This window comes from Saccostrea cucullata, unplaced genomic scaffold (genome assembly GCF_032062105.1).
Source record: "Saccostrea cucullata isolate Sc308-1 unplaced genomic scaffold, CSIRO_AGI_Scuc_v1 ctg10516, whole genome shotgun sequence".
Classification (NCBI taxonomy): domain Eukaryota; kingdom Metazoa; phylum Mollusca; class Bivalvia; order Ostreida; family Ostreidae; genus Saccostrea; species Saccostrea cuccullata.
Genome location: NW_026924009.1, coordinates 1 through 22,893, shown reverse-complemented (window position 1 = coordinate 22,893; position 22,893 = coordinate 1). Strand labels below are relative to the sequence as shown.

The following is a 22,893-nucleotide window of genomic DNA, read 5'->3' as shown; positions in this document are numbered from 1 at the left end:
ACAACCAAACGGGGTGGGATTTAGAACATAGATAGATGTAATGGACTTCTACAAGAAGGTATGGTCACCATGCTCATGTATGCATGTGCGTGCACGTGAAAGGAGTAAAATAAAAAATACACTTGAATGAGCGTATTTTTTCATACTTTTGGATTAAATACTTTAATATTTAGTATATCAAAATATATAGATTGTGTAGACAAGATGATATGGTCATTACGCACATGCATTCACATGCGCAAGCGTGCAATGCTTAAATTTGAATGAACTTGGTACACTTCTGGGTAAACGTTGTTAAAGTCTTAAATGCATAGAGTTTGTCCTATTTAATAAAGCCTCCAGGGAGTATGACACCAAAAGGGAGTTGGGGAGCGTTTGGGGAACATCTGTAACGGTCCCCGTTACAATTAGCACTAGTTTTTTATGTTCTTAACAAATTAACTTTGAATTGCTATTCTTGTATTGGATTCCTAAACTAATCCTTGGAAACACATTTTTTGGGTTCCAGAAAATATTTAAGCCTTTTGGAAGCAGTACCACTGTCTACAGTTGAAAGAGGTTTAATATTGCACAAAGCACCATTTTAACCTATATGGCTGAAAAAAGCATGCATGATGGTACAAGCAAGAATCGCAAAAAATATGGCAGAACACGCAGTAATTGTCAGCGACACATGGTCCCTTCATTGGTTTGCAGAATTTTCATCAATGCTCTACAAAGGGGTAATCTCTACCAATAGCTATCCCCGACCTGCAAAAATAACAAAAAAATGCCATTCGTAATTATACAAATTATTTCCAAGAAGTGTAAATCAAACGCGTATATATGTATAAAACAACTGTAAGGAACTTTAAGAAAATAAGAAAATCACAAATCACAAATTTTTAACAAAGTTATACCTAAAATATGACTTTTAATGACATAAGTCCAGTCTTTTTAACTTCAATGATGGCTGCGTTTTCAATAAAGAAAAGTTTTTCAATTTGCAAAGTTGTTTTGTCAAAAAAAATCTGATAACACACAAAAGTTCTCCTGGATTAATATTAAAAAGACGTTTGAACTCCCGATTTACAATAATTATGTAGTCTTTGACAAACCTTATTTTTATTTTAAGATTTAAAATTTATTAATACCAATTTGGGGCCCATCAGGGCATACAAGTAATAAGAAAAAAAACATACAAGAAGAAATTCAAAATTGATAGCAACAACTAACAAAAGATAAATGATGTTACAGCAGTTGGGGATTACAACATATATAATTAATATACTGTAAATAAGAGTTTTTTTTTTTACTAGAGTATAAACATTATTACTCTTTTGTATTTATTTGTTTCTTTGTTTAACATTCCATAATTTGCTATTTCTTGTTTTAAAGATATTGATTAAAAAATTACCCAGCTTGATAAGCAACATGTCATTTTCATTAGACATAATCCATAAAAATTTTTCTTTATTTGTTAAAGTATAGAAATTTTCATTACTTTTAGCAATAATATTAAAAAAGTCATCTCTATCATGTTTATATAATGGACACTCAATCAGTGAGTGGTTCTTTGTATATATATATATATATAATTCAAACCAGCATGCTCTTTGGCAATGATATTGGCATACACATTTCTATAAATAGATGGTGCTAAAAATGACAAAATCCATGTTTGTGACGTCACAATGTGAAAATGATAATATGTAGATGACTAGTGACAAACAAATAGTTGACTCAGTCGAACTCAAGCTACACAAACAGTTGTAATGTTTAACATATCCTTATAATTCGTTTGCAGTACCGTATGATATAGTTTGAACTTGTCGAGGTTTATGAAGACAAACAACTTGCCAAAAGTTAAATCATTAATTGGATTGATTGTTTTAGTAAAGAAAGAGATATGGTTAAAACTGTTTGCTTTATGAAAGCAAGATGGGAAAAAGAGTTGTTCATAGTTGAACATTAAATTAGCAATTTATTATTAAAGACCACCTAGAAACAGTTAGAAATGCTGAATGTCTTAAAAATAATATTACTATTAAATCCCTAAAATTCTCTAATACTTCAGCCACATATGATAAACGACACTCTCATGAGTACTTGGGTTGTTATGGTCATCATTTTCATTCTAGAAAAAAAAATTATCCAGTGGACTTATCTTATTGCCGAGATGTTGGCCATTTCTGACTAAAAAGACTGTTCTTGTTATAAAACTCGCATGATAAAAAATATATAGGACCCGGAAAATTCTTTTAGCTTCTGCAACCAGATTGATTGATTGATTATATACTGTTTAACGTCCCTCTCCAGAATATCTCACTGATATGGAGACGTCACCATTGCCGGTGAAGGGCTGCAAATTTAGGCCTATGCTCGGCACTCAGGGCCATTGAGCAGAGAGGGATCTTTATCGTGCCACACCTGCTGTGACACGGGGCCTCGGTTTATACGGTCTCATCCGAAGGACCGCCCCATTTAGTCGCCTTTTACGACAAGCAAGGGGGTACTGAGGACCTATTCTAACCCGGATCCCCACGGGGAAGGCTACAAGGCATTTCACGTAACCACCCTGATCATTTAATTTCTTTCATGGAAGTGATTAAATTAGTTCGCAAATGTTTAGATCATCCATTGTATAATTATCAGAAGGTATAGAGAAAATGTTATTTCCATATTTCAGAATCTCCAATACCAGAAATATTTGAACAAAACATTCACACTCCCAAAATAATTCACCCTACGTAGTATATTTAAAAATGAAAAACAGAATAAAAAGGGAAAGAAAAAGAAAAAAAATCAAAATTTGATATCAGCCAAATATTAATCAGTTATCTGATTATAGGTGCTATTTTTAATGTCAACACATAAACTAGTGCTAATTGTAACGGGAACCGTTACAGATGTTCCCCAAACGCTCCCCAACTCCCTTTCGGTGCCATATTCCCTGTAAGCTTCATTAAATAAGACAAACTCTGTGCATTTTTTACTTTAACAACGTTTTCCCAGAAGGATACCAATTATATTCAATTTTTAGCATTGCACCCAAGCGCATGTGAATGCATGTGCGTTATGACCATATCATCTTGTCTACACTTTTTATATATTTTAATATACTATATATTAAAGCATTCATACCAAAATTAATAAAAATCACTCATTCAAGAGTATTTTTAAATATACTCGTTTCAAATGCACGCACGTGCGTGCACGTGCATGATGATCACACCTTCTTGTAGGAGTCCCTTACATCTATCTATGTTCTAAATCCCATCCTGTTTGGTTGAAAAACAAGGGAGTTATAGCCATTTAAAGTTTCAGCCAATCAGATTGCAGCAAACGTGCATGCGCGTGATTTCATGATTTTTTTTATATCATTTTGTAGGATATCCTAATGCATGACTATATTTTAAATTTCAAAGAATTTCGTCAAAAAACAAAGGAGAAATAGCAATTTAAAGTTTCAGCCAATCAGATTGCAGCACACGTGCATGCGCGTGATTTCATGATTTTTTTTTTCTATATCATTTCGTAGGATATCCTAATGCATGACTTTATTTTAAATTTCAAAGAATTTCCTCAAAAAACAAAGGAGAAATAGCCTTTTAAAGTTTCAGCCAATCAGATTGCAGCACGCGCACATGCGCATGCTTTCATGAAAATTCTTATATATCATGCGGTAGATCTTCATTATGTAGGACTATGTTCAAAATTTCAAAGGATTATGACAAAAAACAAGAAAGTTATTGAGACTTTAGTTTCAGCCAATCAGAGCGAAGCGCACGTGCATGTGCGTGAGATCTTGCTATTTTGACCATGCTATCTTGTCTATACTACTAATGTATCCTTACATTATGAGTTTCAAAAAATTTCATAAAAAAATAGAAAAGTTACGGCAATATCCATTATATTGGTAATTTCACCTATTGCACGTGCGCGCTCTTGCAAGCACATGCGCGCAAAATGACCTTCGTTTGGCAACTCTACATAACATGCCTACTAACCCTAAAAAGGTTTCACCTAAGTCGGATGTGTAGTTTACAAGATCACTCGTGGACAAAATTTTCCCAGGAAGAAGAAAAATAATAAGAACTAGTGCTAATTGTAACGAGAACCGTTACAGATGTTCCCCAAACGCTCCCCAACTCCCTTTCGGTGCCATATTCCCTGTAAGCTTCATTAAATAAGACAAACTCTGTGCATTTTTGACTTTAACAACGTTTTTCCAGAAGGATACCAATTATATTCAATTTTTAGCATTGCACCCAAGCGCATGTGAATGCATGTGCGTTATGACCATATCATCTTGTCTTTCAAGAGTATTTTTAAATATACTCGTTTCAAATGCACGCACGTGCGTGCACGTGCATGATGATCATACCTTCTTGTAGGAGTCCGTTACATCTATCTATGTTCTAAATCCCATCCTGTTTGGTTGAAAAACAAGGGAGTTATAGCCATTTAAAGTTTCAGCCAATCAGATTGCAGCACACGTGCATGCGCGTAATTTCATGATTTTTTTTATATCATTTTGTAGGATATCCTAATGCATGACTATATTTTAAATTTCAAAGAATTTCGTCAAAAAACAAAGGAGAAATAGCAATTTAAAGTTTCAGCCAATCAAATTGCAGCACACGTGCATGCGCGTGATTTCATGATTTTTTTTTCTATATCATTTTGAAGGAAATCCCAATGAATGACTTTATTCTAAATTTCAAAAAATTTCGTCAAAAAACAAAGGAGATATAACCATTTAAAGTTTCAGCCAATCAGCTTGCAGCACACGCACATGCGCATGCTTTCATGAAAATTCTTATATATCATGCGGTAGATCATTATAATGTAGGACTATGTTCAAAATTTCAAAGGATTATGACAAGAAACAAGAAAGTTATTGAGACTTTAGTTTCAGCCAATCAGAGCAAAGCGCACGTGCATGCGCGTGAAATCTTGCTATTTTGACCATGCTATCTTGTCTATACTACGAATGTATCCTTACATTATGAGTTTCAAAAAATTTCATCAAAAAATAGAAAAGTTACGGCAATATCCATTATATTGGTAATTTCACCTAATGCACGTGCGCGCTCTTGCAAGCACGTGCGCGCAAAATGACCTTCGTTTGGCAACTCTACATAACATGCCTACTAACCCTAAAATGGTTTCACCTAAGTCGGATGTGTAGTTTACAAGATCACTCGTGGACAAAATTTTCCCAGGAAGAAGAAAAATAATAATAATAACTAGATACGATCTCGTTGCGAGCAACGAGTGGGTCTTCCGTCCGATTCTTGATAAGATGAGATAAGATTTTGATTGAGATTTTCATTCTAAAATAATGATTGTTCATAATCTGTAAAAAGACATTGAACATTAAAGACTTTTAAAAAATCGACTTTTGGCCCCAAACATTAGGGATCAACCCTTTTTTCTTCATATCATCTGAAAGCTCTCATGATTTTGATGACTTTTTGTTCAACAACGAAAGATTCTTTTTCGTTTTTGAGTTATTCGCATAAGAAATATTTAGGGGCCAAGCCTTGAACTCCTTAATGGGGCCGTTTAGCGAAAAATAAAAGGATTCATATTGTTCAGAACATGATTTTGAACATCATTTGTTTAGTATTACTTGTCAATATATTTCTCATTTTCGAGATATAAAGCGTCGAAGATTTAGCATTCTGGCCCCTTTTTGGCCCCTAATTATGTAATATACGACATTAAAATCATAATATACAGTTGCAGATTGTTGAGATAAACACTTTTGCTTCAGTAATGTATAACAAAATATTGACTGTTTAAGAGTTATCGAAGAAAGACTTTTAGCCCCTTTTGGCCCCTAATTTGAGTGCCCAGCCCCTTTTTCTGGATTTCATCTTGAAGCTCTTAGGATTTTGAACACTTTTTGTTCAACAACTATTCAGAGATTCTTTTTTGTTTTTGAGTTATTCGCAAACGAAATATTTAGGGGCCAACCCTTCAACTCCCTTATGGGGACGTTAAACGAAAAATGAAAGGTTGCATATTGTTCAGAACATGATTTTGAACATCTTTTGTTCAATATTACTTATCAAAATAATTCTCACTTTCGAGATATAAAGCGTCGAAGTTTTGGCATTTTGGCCCCTTTTGGCCCCTAATTATGTAATATACGACATAAAAATCCTAATATACAGTTGCAGATTGTTGAAATAAACATTTTTGCTTCAGTAATGTATAACAAAATATTGACTGTTTAAGAGTTATCGAAAAGACTTTTAGCCCCTTTTGGCCCCTTATTTGAGTGCCCAGCCCCTTTTTCTGGATTTCATCTTGAAGCTCTTAGGATTTTGAACACTTTTTGTTCAACAACTATTCAGAGATTCTTTTTTGTTTTCGAGTTATTTGCAAAAGAGATATTTAGGGGCCAACCCTTCAACTCCCTAATGGGGACGTTTAGCAAAAAACGAAAGGTTGTATATTGTTTAGAACATGATTTTGAACATCTTTTTTTCAATATTACTTGCCAAAATATTTCTCACTTTCGAGATATAAAGCGTCAAAGATTTAGCATTTTGGCCCCTTTTGGCCCCTAATCATGTAATATACGACATAAAAATCATAATATACAGTTGAAGATTGTTGAGATAAACATTTTTGCTTCAGTAATGTATAACAAAAAACTGATTGCTAAACAGTTATTGAATGAATACTTTTGGCCCCTTTTCCTCCTTAATGTGATGAGTCAGCACTTTTTTCTTGGTATCATATTAAAGATCTTGGCATTCCCCACAAATATTGTTCAGTATGTCTTAACAAAATAATTATATTTTAAAAGATATGATACAAAATGTCTCCAAAATTCACTCATGATTCGTGTCCTAGATTTTGACCCCTACCGAGCTTCCGTATTGGACCTTTCTGAAAAATTTTAAATCCATTGTGCAATTCAGCAATGTGTCGTCTATCATCGCTGAAAATTTCAACTCTGTAGCTAATGTCGTTTTTGAGTTAACTTAAGGACAAGGAGACCCTCTAAAAATCACTGAAAGGGCGATAACTTCCGACCGGAAGTGAATTTCCAAAAAATGAAAAAAACGTATAAGGTCTAGATAAAGATACATCATCTCTGAAATTTTCAAGTAAATCGGTCGAGCCATCTCCGAGAAATCTTCTGCACAAAAATTGTAAAGAAAAAGGAAGAAGAATTAATAATAACTAGAGCAAAGCTCGTTGCAAAGCAACAAGTGGGTCTTCCTTCTTAGCGATAAGCAGAAAGTGAAATGTTTCAATTGTCAACTTTGCTACCATTCTTTGTTTCTTTGACTCAAATAACAAAAACCTTTCCGGGTTAGAATAGGTCCTCAGTACCCTCTTGCTTGTCGTAAAAGGCGACTAAATGGGGCGGTTCTTCGGATGAGACCGTATAAACCGAGGCCCCGTGTCACAGCAGGTGTTGCACAATAAAGATCCCTCCCTGCTCAAAGGCCATAAATGCCAAGCATAGGCCTAAATTTGCAGCCCTTCACCGGCAATGGTGAAATCTCCATATAAGTGAAATATTCTGGAGAGGGACGTTAAACAGTAAACAATCAATCAATCAATTATACTGTAAAAATACAGATATTTACACACATTTATAACCTTAACTATTAGAACTGGTATGTCTTCTCTTGGAAACTGAAGACCTCAATACAGATGTTAACATGCAAGATCTGACACATACTTAAAAAGAATATTTATTCCAAACTAAAGATAGACTCTGTAACAAAATCTATTTCTCTTGAAAAACTGAAAGCAATTGATTTGTTCATATTTTGGATTTATGTCTGTTTCTCCAATCAAAATTTAAATATGAATATTTAAAGTCAATATCATAAACTAAGACTGTTTCACATGAATGTTTCAATTTCATTATGCTGTTTATTCCTTGTCATCCCCCAACAGATGCTCTTCTGGCAAATCATGATCGTGCATGGAATCAAATTTCAGTACTCTGATGACAGTCACACCTATCAAAAAGAAATTGAAATTTTTTATTGAACTTTTTTTAAAAAGTGCAACTTATACACTGTTATAAGATAAGATAAACCATCAAACTGAGTTCAAAGATACTGTCACATTTTCCGGTAGTCTATAATTATTTAAAAATATAGGTTTACAGGCAGTCATTTGAGGATGTTATAAAATAACATATTAGTTTTTCATGATTTCAAATAAAGAAAATGTACATTACTTGTTCATATCAAAATTTATTAGGAATGGTAATGGTTAACAGTTGTTAACCGACTAATTAGCCAAAAAGATGGTATCCAGTTATGATTTTTTTATGTGTCAGGATAAGACCATTCGTAAAGGTGTTACAGCAATTAAGAACAATGCGCTAATGAAGTGACAAAACGCTATTGCATAAGGAACAAAGAGCTAGCGCAAAGTAACAATGTGGCTCTAGCTCATTTATAACACCATGCTAGTAAGTTTATGACAACATTCTGGCCAGTTTAAGACACTTACAAGGTAGCATGAAGTAAAAATGTGCTACAACACTTATGACTATGGTCTAGTGTGTTTATGACAACACAATGACAATGTACTTGTGAATTGTAACAATGTTGCAGCAGGCTTTTACACCACACAGTCAAGATTACATGTAATAGATTGTGTAAAGCTGTGTTGGCATGGCAGCATATTTTGTGTCAGCACAACTGCATGTTATTTTAAGTTGCCTTAGCCTGACAGTGTTGTGAACACTGTGTTAGCACATTGTTCCTAAACATGCTGAAGCACTTTTACAATTAGCCTTATCTGGACACCATAATTTTCATAACCAACTAGCCATGTTTTTTTGTAAAAGTACATGTACCAGGGTACATGTAAATCATTTTTTTCATTTAGATTTCCATATGTTTTAAAAAGACAAGGAATAAAATTCAATTTGCTATAAGCTTCTATTCATTATAAGTGTTTGCCAAAGCATTTTTTCCTATATAACCAAAATACATCTTTGTCTTTATGGTAGCCTAGTGGTAGGGCATTCCCTTTATATAGTCCTGAAGTTTAGCTTGATTTCTAGCCGGGCTCATTGCTACGAAGTTCAACAGGAAATGCTGCTTCATCACTGATGCTTAATCAAATTTACACGTTAAAATATAGTACATTTGCGCAATCAAATTTGAGGCAATACAAACACTGATTACAGAATTAAATTTTCAAAGTTATCTGAAATTGTCAAAAAATAATTATAATAATGTACTTTCTACAGTCTTCTTCGATTAATTATTTGATTAAAATATGCAAAAGGTTTTCATCAGGTATCGATGTGTGCGCCATATTCTATAAATAAAGGTTGTATTGTCAGTCTAACACAAATGCGGTAAACATCATTAATTACTTGATGTACGCTTTGATGCAAATTCTCAGCTGAGGACACCTCAGTGCATAATCGTTTTACCTTAATTAATCTTGCTGCATTAGTGTTTATTTACTTCTGTTGGTATATAAATCCCCGAAACCGCCTCAAACGATACATGTGATGAATATTTTATGCTGTAAACAAAATTCAGTTTGTCAATAAACATCAATTAAATCAACAATGCCGCAGTATTGCTGTGTCCCAGGATGCCATAATTCAGGAGGACATAAATTCCCATCAGATCCAGAGTTACAGCAGAAGTGGATCATTGCAATTAAAAGAATTGTTTGAACGATTTGTTAATTCATTCATTTTACTTTTTCTTGAGTTAACCATGTTAACACCAGAATTTAAAGTTCGCGTTGCTTTGTGGTTTCTTGTTTCTTTTTTCAGTTGATACTCATCCAAGTCCTTGAAGAATAGACAGTGCCACACAGATAAGATTTACAAATATAACCATTTCTATATGAATTACTTTTATTTATTATACATGCGCTATAACTAGCCACTGTGCTTTAAAATAGTTGTAGAGAAACATCTAGCTATTATCAGATTATCATGATTATTAAAAGTTAAGATATTTATTAGGCCCTGATGGGTGCTCTTTAATTGTAAAAAAAAAAAAAATTACATTATATACGAGGGTTGTTAGAAAAGTTCGCAGACACATTGAATTACAGAAAATCTATTGTGTACTGTGAAGTATGACCTTTGTCTGAATAAATTCCTACATTTTGTTAATTAGTATGTAAAAAAACAGGTCCATTCACTAAAATCTTGAAAATTTACAACAATTTTAACTTTGAGGTCTTGGGATTCACGGAGCAATCGCTTGACGTAAGGCGACGTAACAACCAGATTTCAACCCGTTAAGCTTTGCCCAGTTCTATAAATTTTTCATTTCTTCAGATTATTCTTATCTTTTTTTCTACGTTAAAATTGAATATCTATATCAAGACATGTTACTTTTCTAATATAATGTCTTTTGTACTGATTCGTATATTATTGAGATCTTTAAAAAATCGATCAGGAATGGAACTATGCTAAACCATATAGGCACAACGTCCATGCGATAAGGGGGTATTGAAGTATCGATGGAGTTAATCATTCAAAATGTTAACCCTTCTATTCTTATAGAGGTATAACAATTTGAAAACTTTGTGCTTTGTATCTGTAGGAAATTCCTGACAGCATCTTGAAAATTTTAATCTCTTTTTAGATATATTTTCCTGTCTACACACAAAATTTTTACGTAGTGCAGTGCTCCATGACGCTCGATGACGTTCCGATATTTGGCTGTGTTTTTACGCGTTGATCATTTATAAATGGCTATAAAACAGTCATATACCCTCCAATTTTATTCAAAATTTTTCCCAATGTCGTTTTGTTAATACCTTAGCGACAGGTAAAATATCATAAATCTCTTTGCGCTACAATTGTGCAATTTTTAATTTTAATAGAGTCTTTGTGATGAAAACGTGCCGAAATGTAGCATGCACCGTGAAGCAAGATTTATCAAAATAAAAAAGCTATATATTTTTCAATGATCACTGGAGAGCACAAAATTTTTGTATATTTATTGGAAAATAGGTTAAGATTTTATGTGGAAAGTTTGACTGGTTTCGTACAAATAGCGCGCTCACAATAGAACTTGTCCGCGAACTTTTCTAACACCCCTCGTATTATGTGCTTTACAAAAGTATTCTAGTACTGATTTTTTACCTTCTTGATATAATTACTTGGATTGTTTAGAAATATTAAAACACCCCACTGGCCAGTCCCTGACTATTACCCCCATTTTATATAGTGACATGTCGCAATATAAAAACAGGGACAAGAGTCAGAGGAATATGATTTCCCACCAATTCCCCATAAAAAATCTTTCAAAGAGGGTTGTTTTGATATGTGTACAAAACAATTAACCTGTATAAGGGAGGTTATATTGAAAATATTTCTCAAAAATATATAGAGGATATTTTTTATTGTGCAAGAGCTGTAATATTGTAATGTGTCATTTGTTGCAAGTGTATACCATTCTATGATTTACTAAATGTATTTTAGGAGACCGTTCCTGTTTGAAAGAAAACTCAATACCAACAGTGTTCGAGTTTAGGACAAGCATCACTGATGAGTCACCACGAGCTAAGCGTTACAAAAGCAGAGAATCATCTGATGATCAGCCTGTGCAGCCTGAGCTTGGCAACTTAGATTTTCAGTATGAAACTGAAGTTGCAACATCTACACCTGTGATGATGGAGGAAAGTCCAAAACCAGAACAAAATTTTCCCAATATGTGCGATGAGGAAATTCAGTGTGAAATTCCTTTATCGGAAAGGTACTCTATTGAAAATTTTCGTTTTGATGATAAGGCGATTTTGTATTACACAGGGTTTGATGATTTTGATCATTACATGATGTTCTTTTACTGCTTGGGGCCTGCTGCATTTGAACTGAAATATCAATGCTCTCTGTTACATCCTAAAGATCAACTGTTCATGACTCTCATGAAGTTGCGACAAGCAAAAGATGATGTAGAGTTGGCACTGCTTTTCAAAGTGTCAGAATCAACTGTTTCTAGGATAATAGTTCAGTGGATAAACTTCCTTTATTTTCAGTTAAAAGAACTTAACATTTGGCCGTCCAAAGATATAGTTCAGGAAACCATGCCAGTTGATTTTAAGCGAAAGTTTCCAAAAACAAGAGTTATTCTTGATGCAACTGAGGTTCCAATTCATAAGCCCTCTCATGTAAACTGCCAAAGCATAACGTGGTCAAACTATAAGCACAAGAATACGTTGAAAACAATGATAGGCTGCAGTCCCAGAGGTGCGGTTACTTTTATATCTGACTCTTATGGAGGCTCAGCAAGTGACCGACAAATCATTGAGAAGTCGTCTTTGCTCGATCCTACCATAAAATCATTTGACAAGAGAGACAGCATCATGGCAGACAGAGGAATCATGGTACAAGATTTGTTTGCCTGCCGTGATGTTGCTGTCAATACACCAACCTTTTTAAAAGGTAAATCACAGCTAGATGCACAAGAAGTAGTCAAGGATAGGAGAATATCTTCAAAACGTATTCACATTGAGAGAATTATTGGATTAAGTAAGCGTTACAAAATTCTTCAGCATGGGATACCAAGCAGCAAAATTCTCTTAGGGTCTAGAATAATTTATATATGTTTTGCCATATCTAATTTCAGGAAGTCTATTGTACACAAAAATGCATAGGCTTGCAGTGTTTATAAGTGTACACAAAAATGTGTAGGCTTGCAGAGTCACCAAAACTTATTATTTTATGATAGGAACCTCAGCTGCTTCAAAAATAAACACTGATTACTTAAAGCTGAACATGATTCATAAAAGGAATTTGTCCGTAATATACTATTGTTCACTCTCTATATCTGAAGGCCCCTATATAAAGCCACTCAAGTCACTGTTCAGTGATATCAGTCATCTACGGTGTAGACAGAGTTATTCTATACACATAGAAAGAAAATATAACTGTTTAATCACTTTTTTGAATATATAGACATTACATAGGCATTGAAAATTGAAATTTCCCTTTTTTTTTTGGTTTAGCCCTTCCACTTTCGATTAGCCCCTGCCCCCACTTTCAATTTGCTTCCGACACCCATGTTAATTATTTCTAATGTAGGATAGTAACATACCAAAGAAATTTACAACAGTTGCATAGGTCAGTGCAGTGTACAAACACAACTGCAATGAAATGTAAACAAGGTTATGCAGATAATCATTTTTATCAACACGATCAAGTGTCACCATTCCACACCAATACCCATGACGATAAAGCAATCAGGTCAGGTGTAACGAATGTGAAGGTCATACCCCATTGCTATGGTAGGTAGTATTGTCAAAACTGGCGGCATCCACTTATGAGTCATGTTCAGCTTTAAAATGTATAAAAGTTATATGAATTGCTTGATGAATGTAGATATATTTAGAATGGTTAAGAATAAACATGTTTATAATCATGAGTTTTCTCTTTTTTTCCATCTCCTTGATTTAAAGTAGTCTTGTTTAATTTCTGAATGAGGTTTACATTCAAATTGCTGCAATACAATTTTATTTTGTACATCGGTTTATGCAGCTCATTGGTTAAATCCCCCAAAGGGATCTGGGTTGGATATCTGATTATTCCAATGATTTTTCTCATGTCTTTATATAATAAATAGGAAAAAAAAATAATTTAAGACAATATTAGCAGCATACAGTTGTTCATTTAATAGCAAACATGATGCACATGATTTATTCAATATTCTATCAGTCCAAAAAACTTCAGTTCTGAGGCATATATTCCAAATTATTCACCTAATTTAGCCATGTTAAACATGAGTATATATACTTAGAATATTTGATTGAATGTAAATGTCATTTTGATTACAATTACCAAATTAGAGAATGGGCAAAGCTAGCTACAAAGTACAATATGGTTCAAATTGAAAATCAGAAGAAAAAAATGTACACATCAGTTGTATTGATATCATAAGAAAAAAATTCCTTTAAAAAATGCATTAATCTTTAACTTCAACAACAGTTTTTGTCTACAAAAATGTGTGTCTAAAAATTTTCTGAACAAAGATTTCACAAGCATAAAAACATATGAACAAATTCACTTGTGTTTCTTAACAGAAAAAAAAAACTAACCCCTTAATGGTCTGCATGGCATAGAAAAAAAATTACAACAGGGTTATAATAAATGATCAAATATATCAAACTTCAAAATCTTGGAGCTTCAGTTCTGTTTGTATCTTGCCCACAAGACAGAGACAAATCGACATCATCATATCATATAATACATGTACATGTAAATACATTTCATATATTTGATATGCAAATAGGGCAGTACAAATCTCAGGTGTATGCTCATAATTTTGATGCTATGAATGGCCTGTAATATTTCTCAAAAAATACTTTCAACTTTGGCAGCAAAGAATTTTCACAATAATGTTTGTCTAGATGAATTTTCTGTACAAAAAGATCCTTCAGAGTAAAAACAACAAAATAACAAACTTCTCTTTTGCTTATGTACAGCTGACCCTGTATTTGATCATAATAACTATGTGACTTTTTCAGTGCAATATTTCCATTGTCATCAGTCGTAAGATACTTAAAGTGACCTCCTGGTTTGACCATATCATTTTTACCACTGTAGGAGCATTTGACCTCAACAATTGCAGAATCATCTACAACTGCATCAGGGGATGCTCCCAAATATGGATAGTCTAAACAGACAAAAAGCCCACATTCTCTAGTTTTTATACCCAACTTGTTTTCAAACAATTTCAACGCTTTTTTTTCATAATTTTTCCCATGAAGAATGGCTTTCGTTTTGATATTTGAACATAAAATAGAACAACATAATTTACTCGTATTGCGTCGACAAGTAGCTCTGCAGACTTCTCCAAATCGTGATGCAGTCAGTCTCCACTCCCTCGCCTCAAACCATTTGGTGTTTTTGCTCTGTCCTCTTGTTGATTCTTCTATCTGCTGAATTTTTCGTTCATCAACCTTTATATATTTTATTAGTTTTTATTGAAATAATATGTCAAAATAACAATTATTTTTAATAATTACTTAATCTAAAAAAACACCAAATATTATTTCGTTTACTTTAATTTTAAAAAAAAATGATTATTATTTATGACAAAGTATTCGATCAAAAAAAGGAAAGAAAATCATTGGGACTATTTTAGATTGTTTCAAAAATATTTTTAAGTACAATTAATTTTTCATATTTCTATTGCTTAATTACCAGTACTTACCATCAAAGCATTATCAACCATTTGTTCTGTAAGTGGCAAATTACCATAGTCATGCATCATGGACACAGCCTGTATTATCAAAATAAACAAATATTATAACATAGATCTGTCGGCTGTATTTTTTATATTCTGTCTTTAAATAAATTTGGCAGCACTATTCATATTTTCAATGTACATACATACATGTATATGTGATAAATATAAAGTGTAAACTGTAAAGTTAACCGCTTAATAGTTGTATTTATTTAAAGGATTTTTTTTTATTTACACGAATGTTCAATGTATGTACAAAATGTAGTGCTTCATATAAACTAAATTAGAAACAGCTATGATTAACCCAATGTTAACTTAGTATTTCCTGTTTTACATGGACATATACTTCAACTATACCTGAAAATTTGCTCTTGGATACAGATACCTCATAGAGATATCTTTAGATGTTATGCTGCAGTAGTTGGTGATGATATTTTGTACCATAGAGTTGTAAGACGGATTGTTTCTGTGCTTCAGTGGCCTTGGATCTTCAAAAAAGTCTTCATACGGTCTCTTTTTAGATGGGAGATCCTCAGCTTTTACTGGAGAACCTGTTTTGTTTAAAAAAAAATATTCAATATTTATGGAAATGGCTAGTAGTAGTTCAAACCAATATCAGAACATTAATATGAGAAGATTTACATAAATTTTAATGACAGAAATGATAGTATGTAATTAATATGTAATATTGTTAAAATAAGTTTAAAGAAGAATCTTTTTCCTGTTTAAAGCAAAACACATACCACTGTAAGCACTCTTTGGTCTATGGAAAGACATCAGATTTTCGGTGCAGGATCTTGCGATTTTTAAAGTCCCATTCTCGGTAAAATACTCGAGCATGATGCAAACAGCCGCAAGATGTTTGCAGGTGCCATGGGGCCCTCTTCCTGCTGGGCATTCACAGTGGGTGTTCAGAGGGTCCCCACTCTCTCTTGAAACCCGGACTTTATAATTGTAAGTCACCTATGAAGAGATTTTCAAATTTAAATATGTGTAAACCCATACATATAACTATGATGTCAGATGAAGTATATGTTAAAAAAAATGATAGTATATATATATATAACTTTTTAATATACGACTCATTTTCATCAATATTTGTTTTTCTCTATATATGTAAGCATTAGGCAAAGAAATATCTCAAGAGATGAATGCTACTCGGTACTGACTTACTTTTTGTTTCATCGCTGCACCCACAATTCCAGTGAGGTAAATATCATTGTCGATGCATATAGAGCAAGCCAGAACTTTGTTGGAGTCAAACATGTCTTGGCCCTTCACCAATGCTTTCAAATCTCCAGTGCATTGTCTGTCATCTAATTAAAAATAATATCTAATTAATATCAATATTAAAATTTTGGAAGTATTGACCAAGATGATTTACCCTGGCTGTATAATCTGTCAGATAGAATTTTCCCTAAATATTCTCAGTTATAATTTGATCCTTTAAAGGTATAGATCTATATACCTGCTATTCTATAAAGAAAATATGCCTCTATCTGTTCTCGAGTGATTTTGGGAATGATATGTTGGTGTTCTGGGAGAATCTGTTTAAATCCAGCCACCGGCCATCCGACTTCAAGGGGCTCTGGTAATAAAATAGGATCTTCCTTGAAGTTCTGATTCCGATCATAGGCCTCCAATCTACCAATTAATTACATCTAATTAGCATGAAATGGCTAATATAACAAATGGTCATCAATGTCATGATAAATCCTGTAGGAAATACACATGAAAAAATTGGACAAAATAGATAACCAATAACTGAATAATATTAGAACTGTGTTACTTTTATACATTTATTAAAATTAAGGTTGACCATTGTGTACATTTACAAGTACATGTACATCTGCATGCGTGTGCCTAAGCAAGATCACAGAAAAAGACTTTTTTTTTTCTTTAAGGTATTTCATTAATAATTAATAAAAACAACAACAAACGCTTAAGATTTCATTGGAGTGGCTGAACGCCTGAACGAGACGAACTCAAAACTGCAGACTAATCATGCTAATGTGGGTAAATTCAAACCCGCAATTTCCTTTATGATATAATTAAATATGCAATAATATTGAAATGTAAGTATGTTAACTATATCAAATATATAATATTAAAAATTTGAGTCACGAATAGGCCTATACGACGCAAACTTTGTCATCTCCGTAGGCTGGCGTAGCCTACCTAATGCTAACATGGTTCAACTTCAGCTTACTTTCATTGTTTAAAAGACGTAATATTTACCTGTCTATAAGTTCCTGCTTTCGACCAGTTGTTACCGCACCTCTTTTTACCAATTCCTCTTTTATCTGTGGGACTTTCCAACGAGAATAACGCGAAGAAGTTTCATCCATGGTTTCTCCTTACTACGTTTACTAACAGACGCTTGCATTTAAGCGCTCTTCTAACCACCTCTAGTACCGTCGCGCCACCTAGCGAGTAATGACGTGAATACGTACTATTCTATAATAATTTTATTTAATTTTAAAACTTTTTAATACTATTTATATGCCATAGAGATATTTTTGTGGATAACATATCCTCTCAATGTCTGAATTTGTTTTTAAACTCTCAGCACAGTCTTTGTTCATTACCCTGTAAATGAGCCCAGCTTTTAGTACTTCTGAGTACTTTGATTATTCACTGCATCAAGCCTAAGACAAAAACATGATGCAGTAATGTTACTTAACCATGCACCCAGCATTTGAAGTGAATGAGACCTTAAAAACCTCATAGTACATGTTAGGACAATGTCACTGAGTTCCAAATAAAGGTCTAAATAAAAACTATTCACCGGTATATATTAACACCTCTAAATCAGTGAAGGAGTGAAAATTCTCAAATAACATTACCAATCAAAGTACCAATAAGAAGCTGATTCTTACATCACAGGTTCCAATCCCATTGCTAAATGCTTCAGACGGGTTACTCCAATGAGACCGCATACACCGAGATTCAGTGTCAAAAGGATCCCTTACTTCTCAAAGGCAATAAGTGCTGAGTACAAGTCTATATTTGCAGCTTACTATCCCAAGTGGTGGTATCATCAAATGACTGGAAAATGTTTGATAGGCCAATAATCAAACAAACCATTCCTGCAGTCATCTAAAAATAAGCAAACTTTCTATTATTACAATTGTTTTTACAAATTTCTTTGAGATTTAACTGAGCAACAATTGTGCAATTTTTTGTCAATAAATTTTGATACTAAAGACTTTGTTTGAACAGCTATTTATAGCAATTACAGACAGCAGCACGAAGCGCTGCTCATAGTGCAAGCTCTCATGACAACGCCTTGGCAAAGAGAAAATTATCACTTGCTTATTGATCCACACAATTTCTTTTCTGCAGTAACTTTGGACCCACAGTGCTTTGATTCTTTAAGCTACATTCTTGCAAGAATTGATCAAAAGTTTCCAAAAAATAAATTCACCTTGATTTAATGGATAAATTGCAGATAAATAGTGGGTGAAAAAATTCTTCATTAAAGTCAACACTATTCAAGATTTAGACTGGTAGTGTAGGCCTAACTTACACCACGACATCGTGTGACTTCAAAGTCTAGTGCCCTGTTCACATGGAGAGTTTAATTCGCAGTAAATGATTGCAAAGTAAACTAATGCGAATCAAACTAATGGGAATCAAACTGTGTTAACATGACAGCTAATGCGAATTAAACAAATGCGAATAAAAATTTTACTTCTACAGTCAAGTGTCAGTAAGGTTATCCACTCAAAAATAGCACAATTAAGTACTTAAAGCTGACCACCAACATGTAGCATTTGAATTAATTTTGCCATTACACATGCCTCAAAATTTAATTCGAATAAGCTTCCCTTTGTGTTAACATGGAGCTAATGCAAAGTAATTTAATTCGCAGTAAATAATTCGAATTAATAAAACTAATTTGAATTAAACTCCCCGTGTGAACAGAGCATCGATGCACCAAATATCAAGTGCGGTTTGACAAGCCCGATCTAAATTAAAACTGAATAAGTATCTGCCCTCACCCTAACAGTCACACTGTCAACATATTGTTACGGTGTATATTCAACAAATAATAAGCGTAGTGTGAATTACCCCTCCATGGTTACTGCGGTATTGCTCTTTTGCAGGGCAAAATAATAACGTTTGGCAAAGTTTTTGTTGAGAGATAATTAAATGACGTATATTTAACAATTACTTATATGTCATATTTCACCAAACTATATCATTTTGCCCTGCAAAAGAGCAGTACCGCAGTTACCGTGAAACGGTCTATAAGAGTATCACTATGATGGTTAGTGTGGAGTGTTGATTTTTTGTTTTGAAAGTGAGTCTTGTTGAAATTAAATGCTCACATATATTTAAATAAAAAATAAAAAGCTGTTGGGATTTTAAAAGGCTAACAGGCTGTTGGGATTTTAAAAGGCTAACAGAAAGCGTCTGAGCCTTAAAACAGATAATGTATCGGTGTGTCTGTGTCGTCGTGTACCCTAAATTCGTCCGCACCCTAAATTCGTCCCCAAACTTCTCGAGACCAGCACGTTTCGAACTTTGTATCGATGACGTCATTTTTAATTGTTATGACAAGTGAACACAATCATGCAACTGTTTCAGCAATTATTTTTTAGAATTTGCAGTATAATCTAGTACTAAACTTGAAGAAAATAAAAATACTTGAAATATCTGATTTTTCCTTATGTCCATTTTTTATTGAAAGAGTACACGGCAGTTACGTTCCCCAGAATTACTTCCAGATCAAATATACCTTCATTTTATTATTTTATACCTGTCATTATATTGAATAGCTTTTAATTTAAGAATTTGATAAAAAGAAATCAATGCTCCGAAATCATAAGGAACCTATACACTTTCCACCTAGGATATTGACGTTACCCGTGTTTGGTTGACCTACTATGCGGCCATGCAGGTATCCGTAATTATTTCAGGGAAAAAATCTAAGTCATCACTGCAAATGATAGTTTCCAAAAATCAAAGATTTTAACAATCACTTTGACTAACAGCTGTGAATGCTTCCAACAACAGACATTCTGTTGGTACTACAAATTTAAAAAATTTATACTGTGCTGCTGATTTTCCCTTTTCTTTTGTGTTTTGTTTTTAATAAGTTTTATATAATCGAGAATTTTCCTATACAGAAATATGTTATTGAGACGGCAAATAAATAAAACCAAATATATTATATCAAAAATATTTCCCATACATACGAATTTATTATACCAGACCTTTAAAAAAAATCAATCTTTCAACACGACCAAGCATTTATGATCACATTGTTTGAATTGATCTACTTTTGACCTTGCCCAGTCGCCAGTCCTCATTAACCCCCCCCCCCTTCCGCTTGCAAAAAAAAAGTCGGTAAGTAATCAAGTAATCAAGAAGAAAATATTTTATTTATACAAACCATTTTATTGAACAGTCGTTTTATTATTCCGACCAAACTGTATTTTTGTCACAATGCAGTTTAACACGTGCTATGTGCATTGAAGCATAACTAATCCAGTGGTCGTCTACTGAGTGAACTTCACGATATAATCAGGTAAAACAAGACCTTTTTTTTTTGCAAACGCTTTAATTTCTCATCCAGGGGCGTAGTATCCGGGTGGGGGGGCCTGGCCCCCCCACTTTTTTTCCCAACTTTACTTACACTATAGGAAATGTTAATTGAAAGCGTGGTTGGCCCCCGCACTTTTAGAAATGTACCGAAAATGTAGTATAAGAATTGGTACTAAAAGTAGTTGACACTGAAAAAAAGTTAACCTCCCCCCCCCCCCCCCCCCCCCCCCCAACACAACCACTAATTCGTATTTTTGTCTTTGGGCAACTTTTACCTTTTTTTTTTTTTTTTTTTTTTTTTTTTTGCTTTTCAAATTTTTGAGGTAAGTAAAAAAAATTTTTCTCTGCCTGGCCCCCCACTTTCAAAAACGATGCTACGCCACTGTCATCTACTGCAGAGCTAGTAGATGAAAAGTTTTTTTCCCCTGTAACGTGAATATTTTACATATATTTATATAATGAGGTAATCATTTCAAGTCTACGCATTAAATTCTAGTTTTTCTATTTTTTTTGGGGGGGGGGGGTCAGATTGTGCCAGACTTGCACTATTCAAATATTTTGATTTTCTATCGGGTTTTGCCAATAAGGTCAATGAATTTTGGAAAATCTAAAATTAAACATTGTATAGCATTATTTGCGGCATATCAGGTACATGACATCGTTGATAATGTAAATCTAAAAGCACGTTCGAATACGTTCGTGTTTTTTTTATTTCGTTAAAGAAAACGGAGTCGGTAATAGCGAAAGCAATTTAATGTTCTGAAATTGATAAAAATATTTTTTTTTAAAAGTCTTTGCATAGAACTTATTTACAATTTTTATTTTAATGATATTCCAAACCCTTTTTAATCACAAAACACGGAAAACAAGTAGACCAATCATCTGCGTCCGTTGTATATCTGAAGGACGAAAATAGGGTATGGGTGATATTTTTAAGTGTTAAAGTTTGATTTTGTAGAAGAGCTCTAAAAATCTTGTGAAGAATGGTAAGAAAAAAAATAATTTTTAACATTTAATCAGCATTTCAATTCTATAACTAGCACTGAGGTTTGTTTATCAATTTGCACGCGCTCGTCGTTACTATGACGTCAAAAGTCGTAAGGGGACGAATTATGGGTACACTAGGATAAAAGTCGGAATTTCCTCGTAAACAATTCACACAAAAATTTATAAATCGGATAATTCTGCTGAAAATAATGCTCCAGAGGATTGATAAAGTACTTCGTAGCTGCAGATCAAATGTGCGTGCATGTCTACACACGGCCTGTGGCTTGTGTGGTAAGAAATGCTCAACTTCACATGATTTCCAACTTTCAGTTTGTAAACATGTGTTCGACTTTTGGGACACACTAATAACCGGATATACGAAAGACCTGATATTTACCTGATGTTTTTATTTTAGATTAAATGACAATATTGAGTACTTCAAATGACTTTTTTAAATACTTTATGACTATGATGCATAATACTATACAAAAATTCGTTTGTTTGGAATATTTACTGACGATTTTGAATCAGGTCAAATAAGGTTTTTAGTATATCAGGTCTTTAGTACCTTCCCATTTCCCACAATGCCGCGCGTTGTTTACAAACAAGAGGCCCCGAAAAGACTTCCTCTTAACTAATGCAGAAATATTTTGATTTTACTTATTGCTGTGTACATCACATTATATTAATTATTTGAATAAAAAGAAAACAGAGAAACACCGAATCAAAAAAATATCTTTCAGATGCATCGATCAACTAAAACTATGCAAGAGGCCCAGTAAAGGCTTGGCTATAGTAGACAACTTGTTCCTGTAAGGTTTCTCACATATTTGTTTTATAAAAAAGTATTAAATATAGCTTGAAGTTTATTTCTCCTTATATCAAACGACACGATTTAATCAGTTCGAAATTATTTCAGTCAAACTTTTTCATAATATACCAATATTTTTAGCTATCAGATAAAAATGTGTATGAGCTATTAACCCCTAATTATAGGGGTCAGCCCCTTTTCCTTGATCTTATATGAAAGCTCTTGTAATTATGCACAACTTTTGTAATATATTTCTTACCAAATTATTCTCGGTTCAAAAGTTATTATACAAAAAGAAGCAAAATTTCATGAAAAAAAATTACTAAAAATTGCCGTCACATA

General features: G+C 33.4%; 2 protein-coding genes and 1 long non-coding RNA gene across 3 annotated transcripts; all 3 read right to left on the bottom strand.

Annotated features, from left to right (window-relative positions):
• Positions 1-7,795: 7,795 nt before the first annotated feature.
• LOC134265462 (uncharacterized) lies at positions 7,796-22,076 on the bottom strand. The gene is made up of 3 exons (XR_009991760.1): positions 22,015-22,076; positions 18,080-18,299; positions 7,796-7,979 (listed from the first exon to the last, which is right to left on the bottom strand). It is a non-coding gene; the product is annotated as an uncharacterized LOC134265462 (long non-coding RNA).
• Positions 13,871-15,233, bottom strand: LOC134265461 (uncharacterized). Its single transcript, XM_062747664.1, has 2 exons — positions 15,168-15,233; positions 13,871-14,913 (listed from the first exon to the last, which is right to left on the bottom strand). Exons 1-2 carry the CDS (start codon positions 15,225-15,227, stop codon positions 14,269-14,271), a joined length of 705 nt encoding a protein of 234 aa, XP_062603648.1. The 5' UTR covers positions 15,228-15,233; the 3' UTR covers positions 13,871-14,268.
• Positions 15,552-17,548, bottom strand: LOC134265460 (uncharacterized). Its single transcript, XM_062747663.1, has 5 exons — positions 17,439-17,548; positions 16,669-16,844; positions 16,374-16,516; positions 15,944-16,163; positions 15,552-15,751 (listed from the first exon to the last, which is right to left on the bottom strand). The coding sequence occupies exons 1-5, from the start codon at positions 17,546-17,548 to the stop codon at positions 15,552-15,554; spliced, it is 849 nt and encodes a 282-aa protein (XP_062603647.1).
• Positions 22,077-22,893: the final 817 nt, after the last annotated feature.

Excerpts from the sequence above, each read along its gene's own strand:
- LOC134265461 (XM_062747664.1), bottom strand. The coding sequence starts at position 15,227 with ATGATGCATGACTATGGTAATTTGCCACTTACAGAACAAATGGTTGAT. Across the intron at positions 14,914-15,167 it reads TGGTTGATAATGCTTTGATG|GTTGATGAACGAAAAATTCA; the intron begins GTAAGTACTGGT and ends AAATATATAAAG.
- LOC134265460 (XM_062747663.1), bottom strand. The coding sequence starts at position 17,548 with ATGGATGAAACTTCTTCGCGTTATTCTCGTTGGAAAGTCCCACAGATA. Across the intron at positions 16,845-17,438 it reads AAGCAGGAACTTATAGACAG|ATTGGAGGCCTATGATCGGA; the intron begins GTAAATATTACG and ends ATTAATTGGTAG. Across the intron at positions 16,164-16,373 it reads GTGCAGCGATGAAACAAAAA|GTGACTTACAATTATAAAGT; the intron begins GTAAGTCAGTAC and ends ATCTCTTCATAG.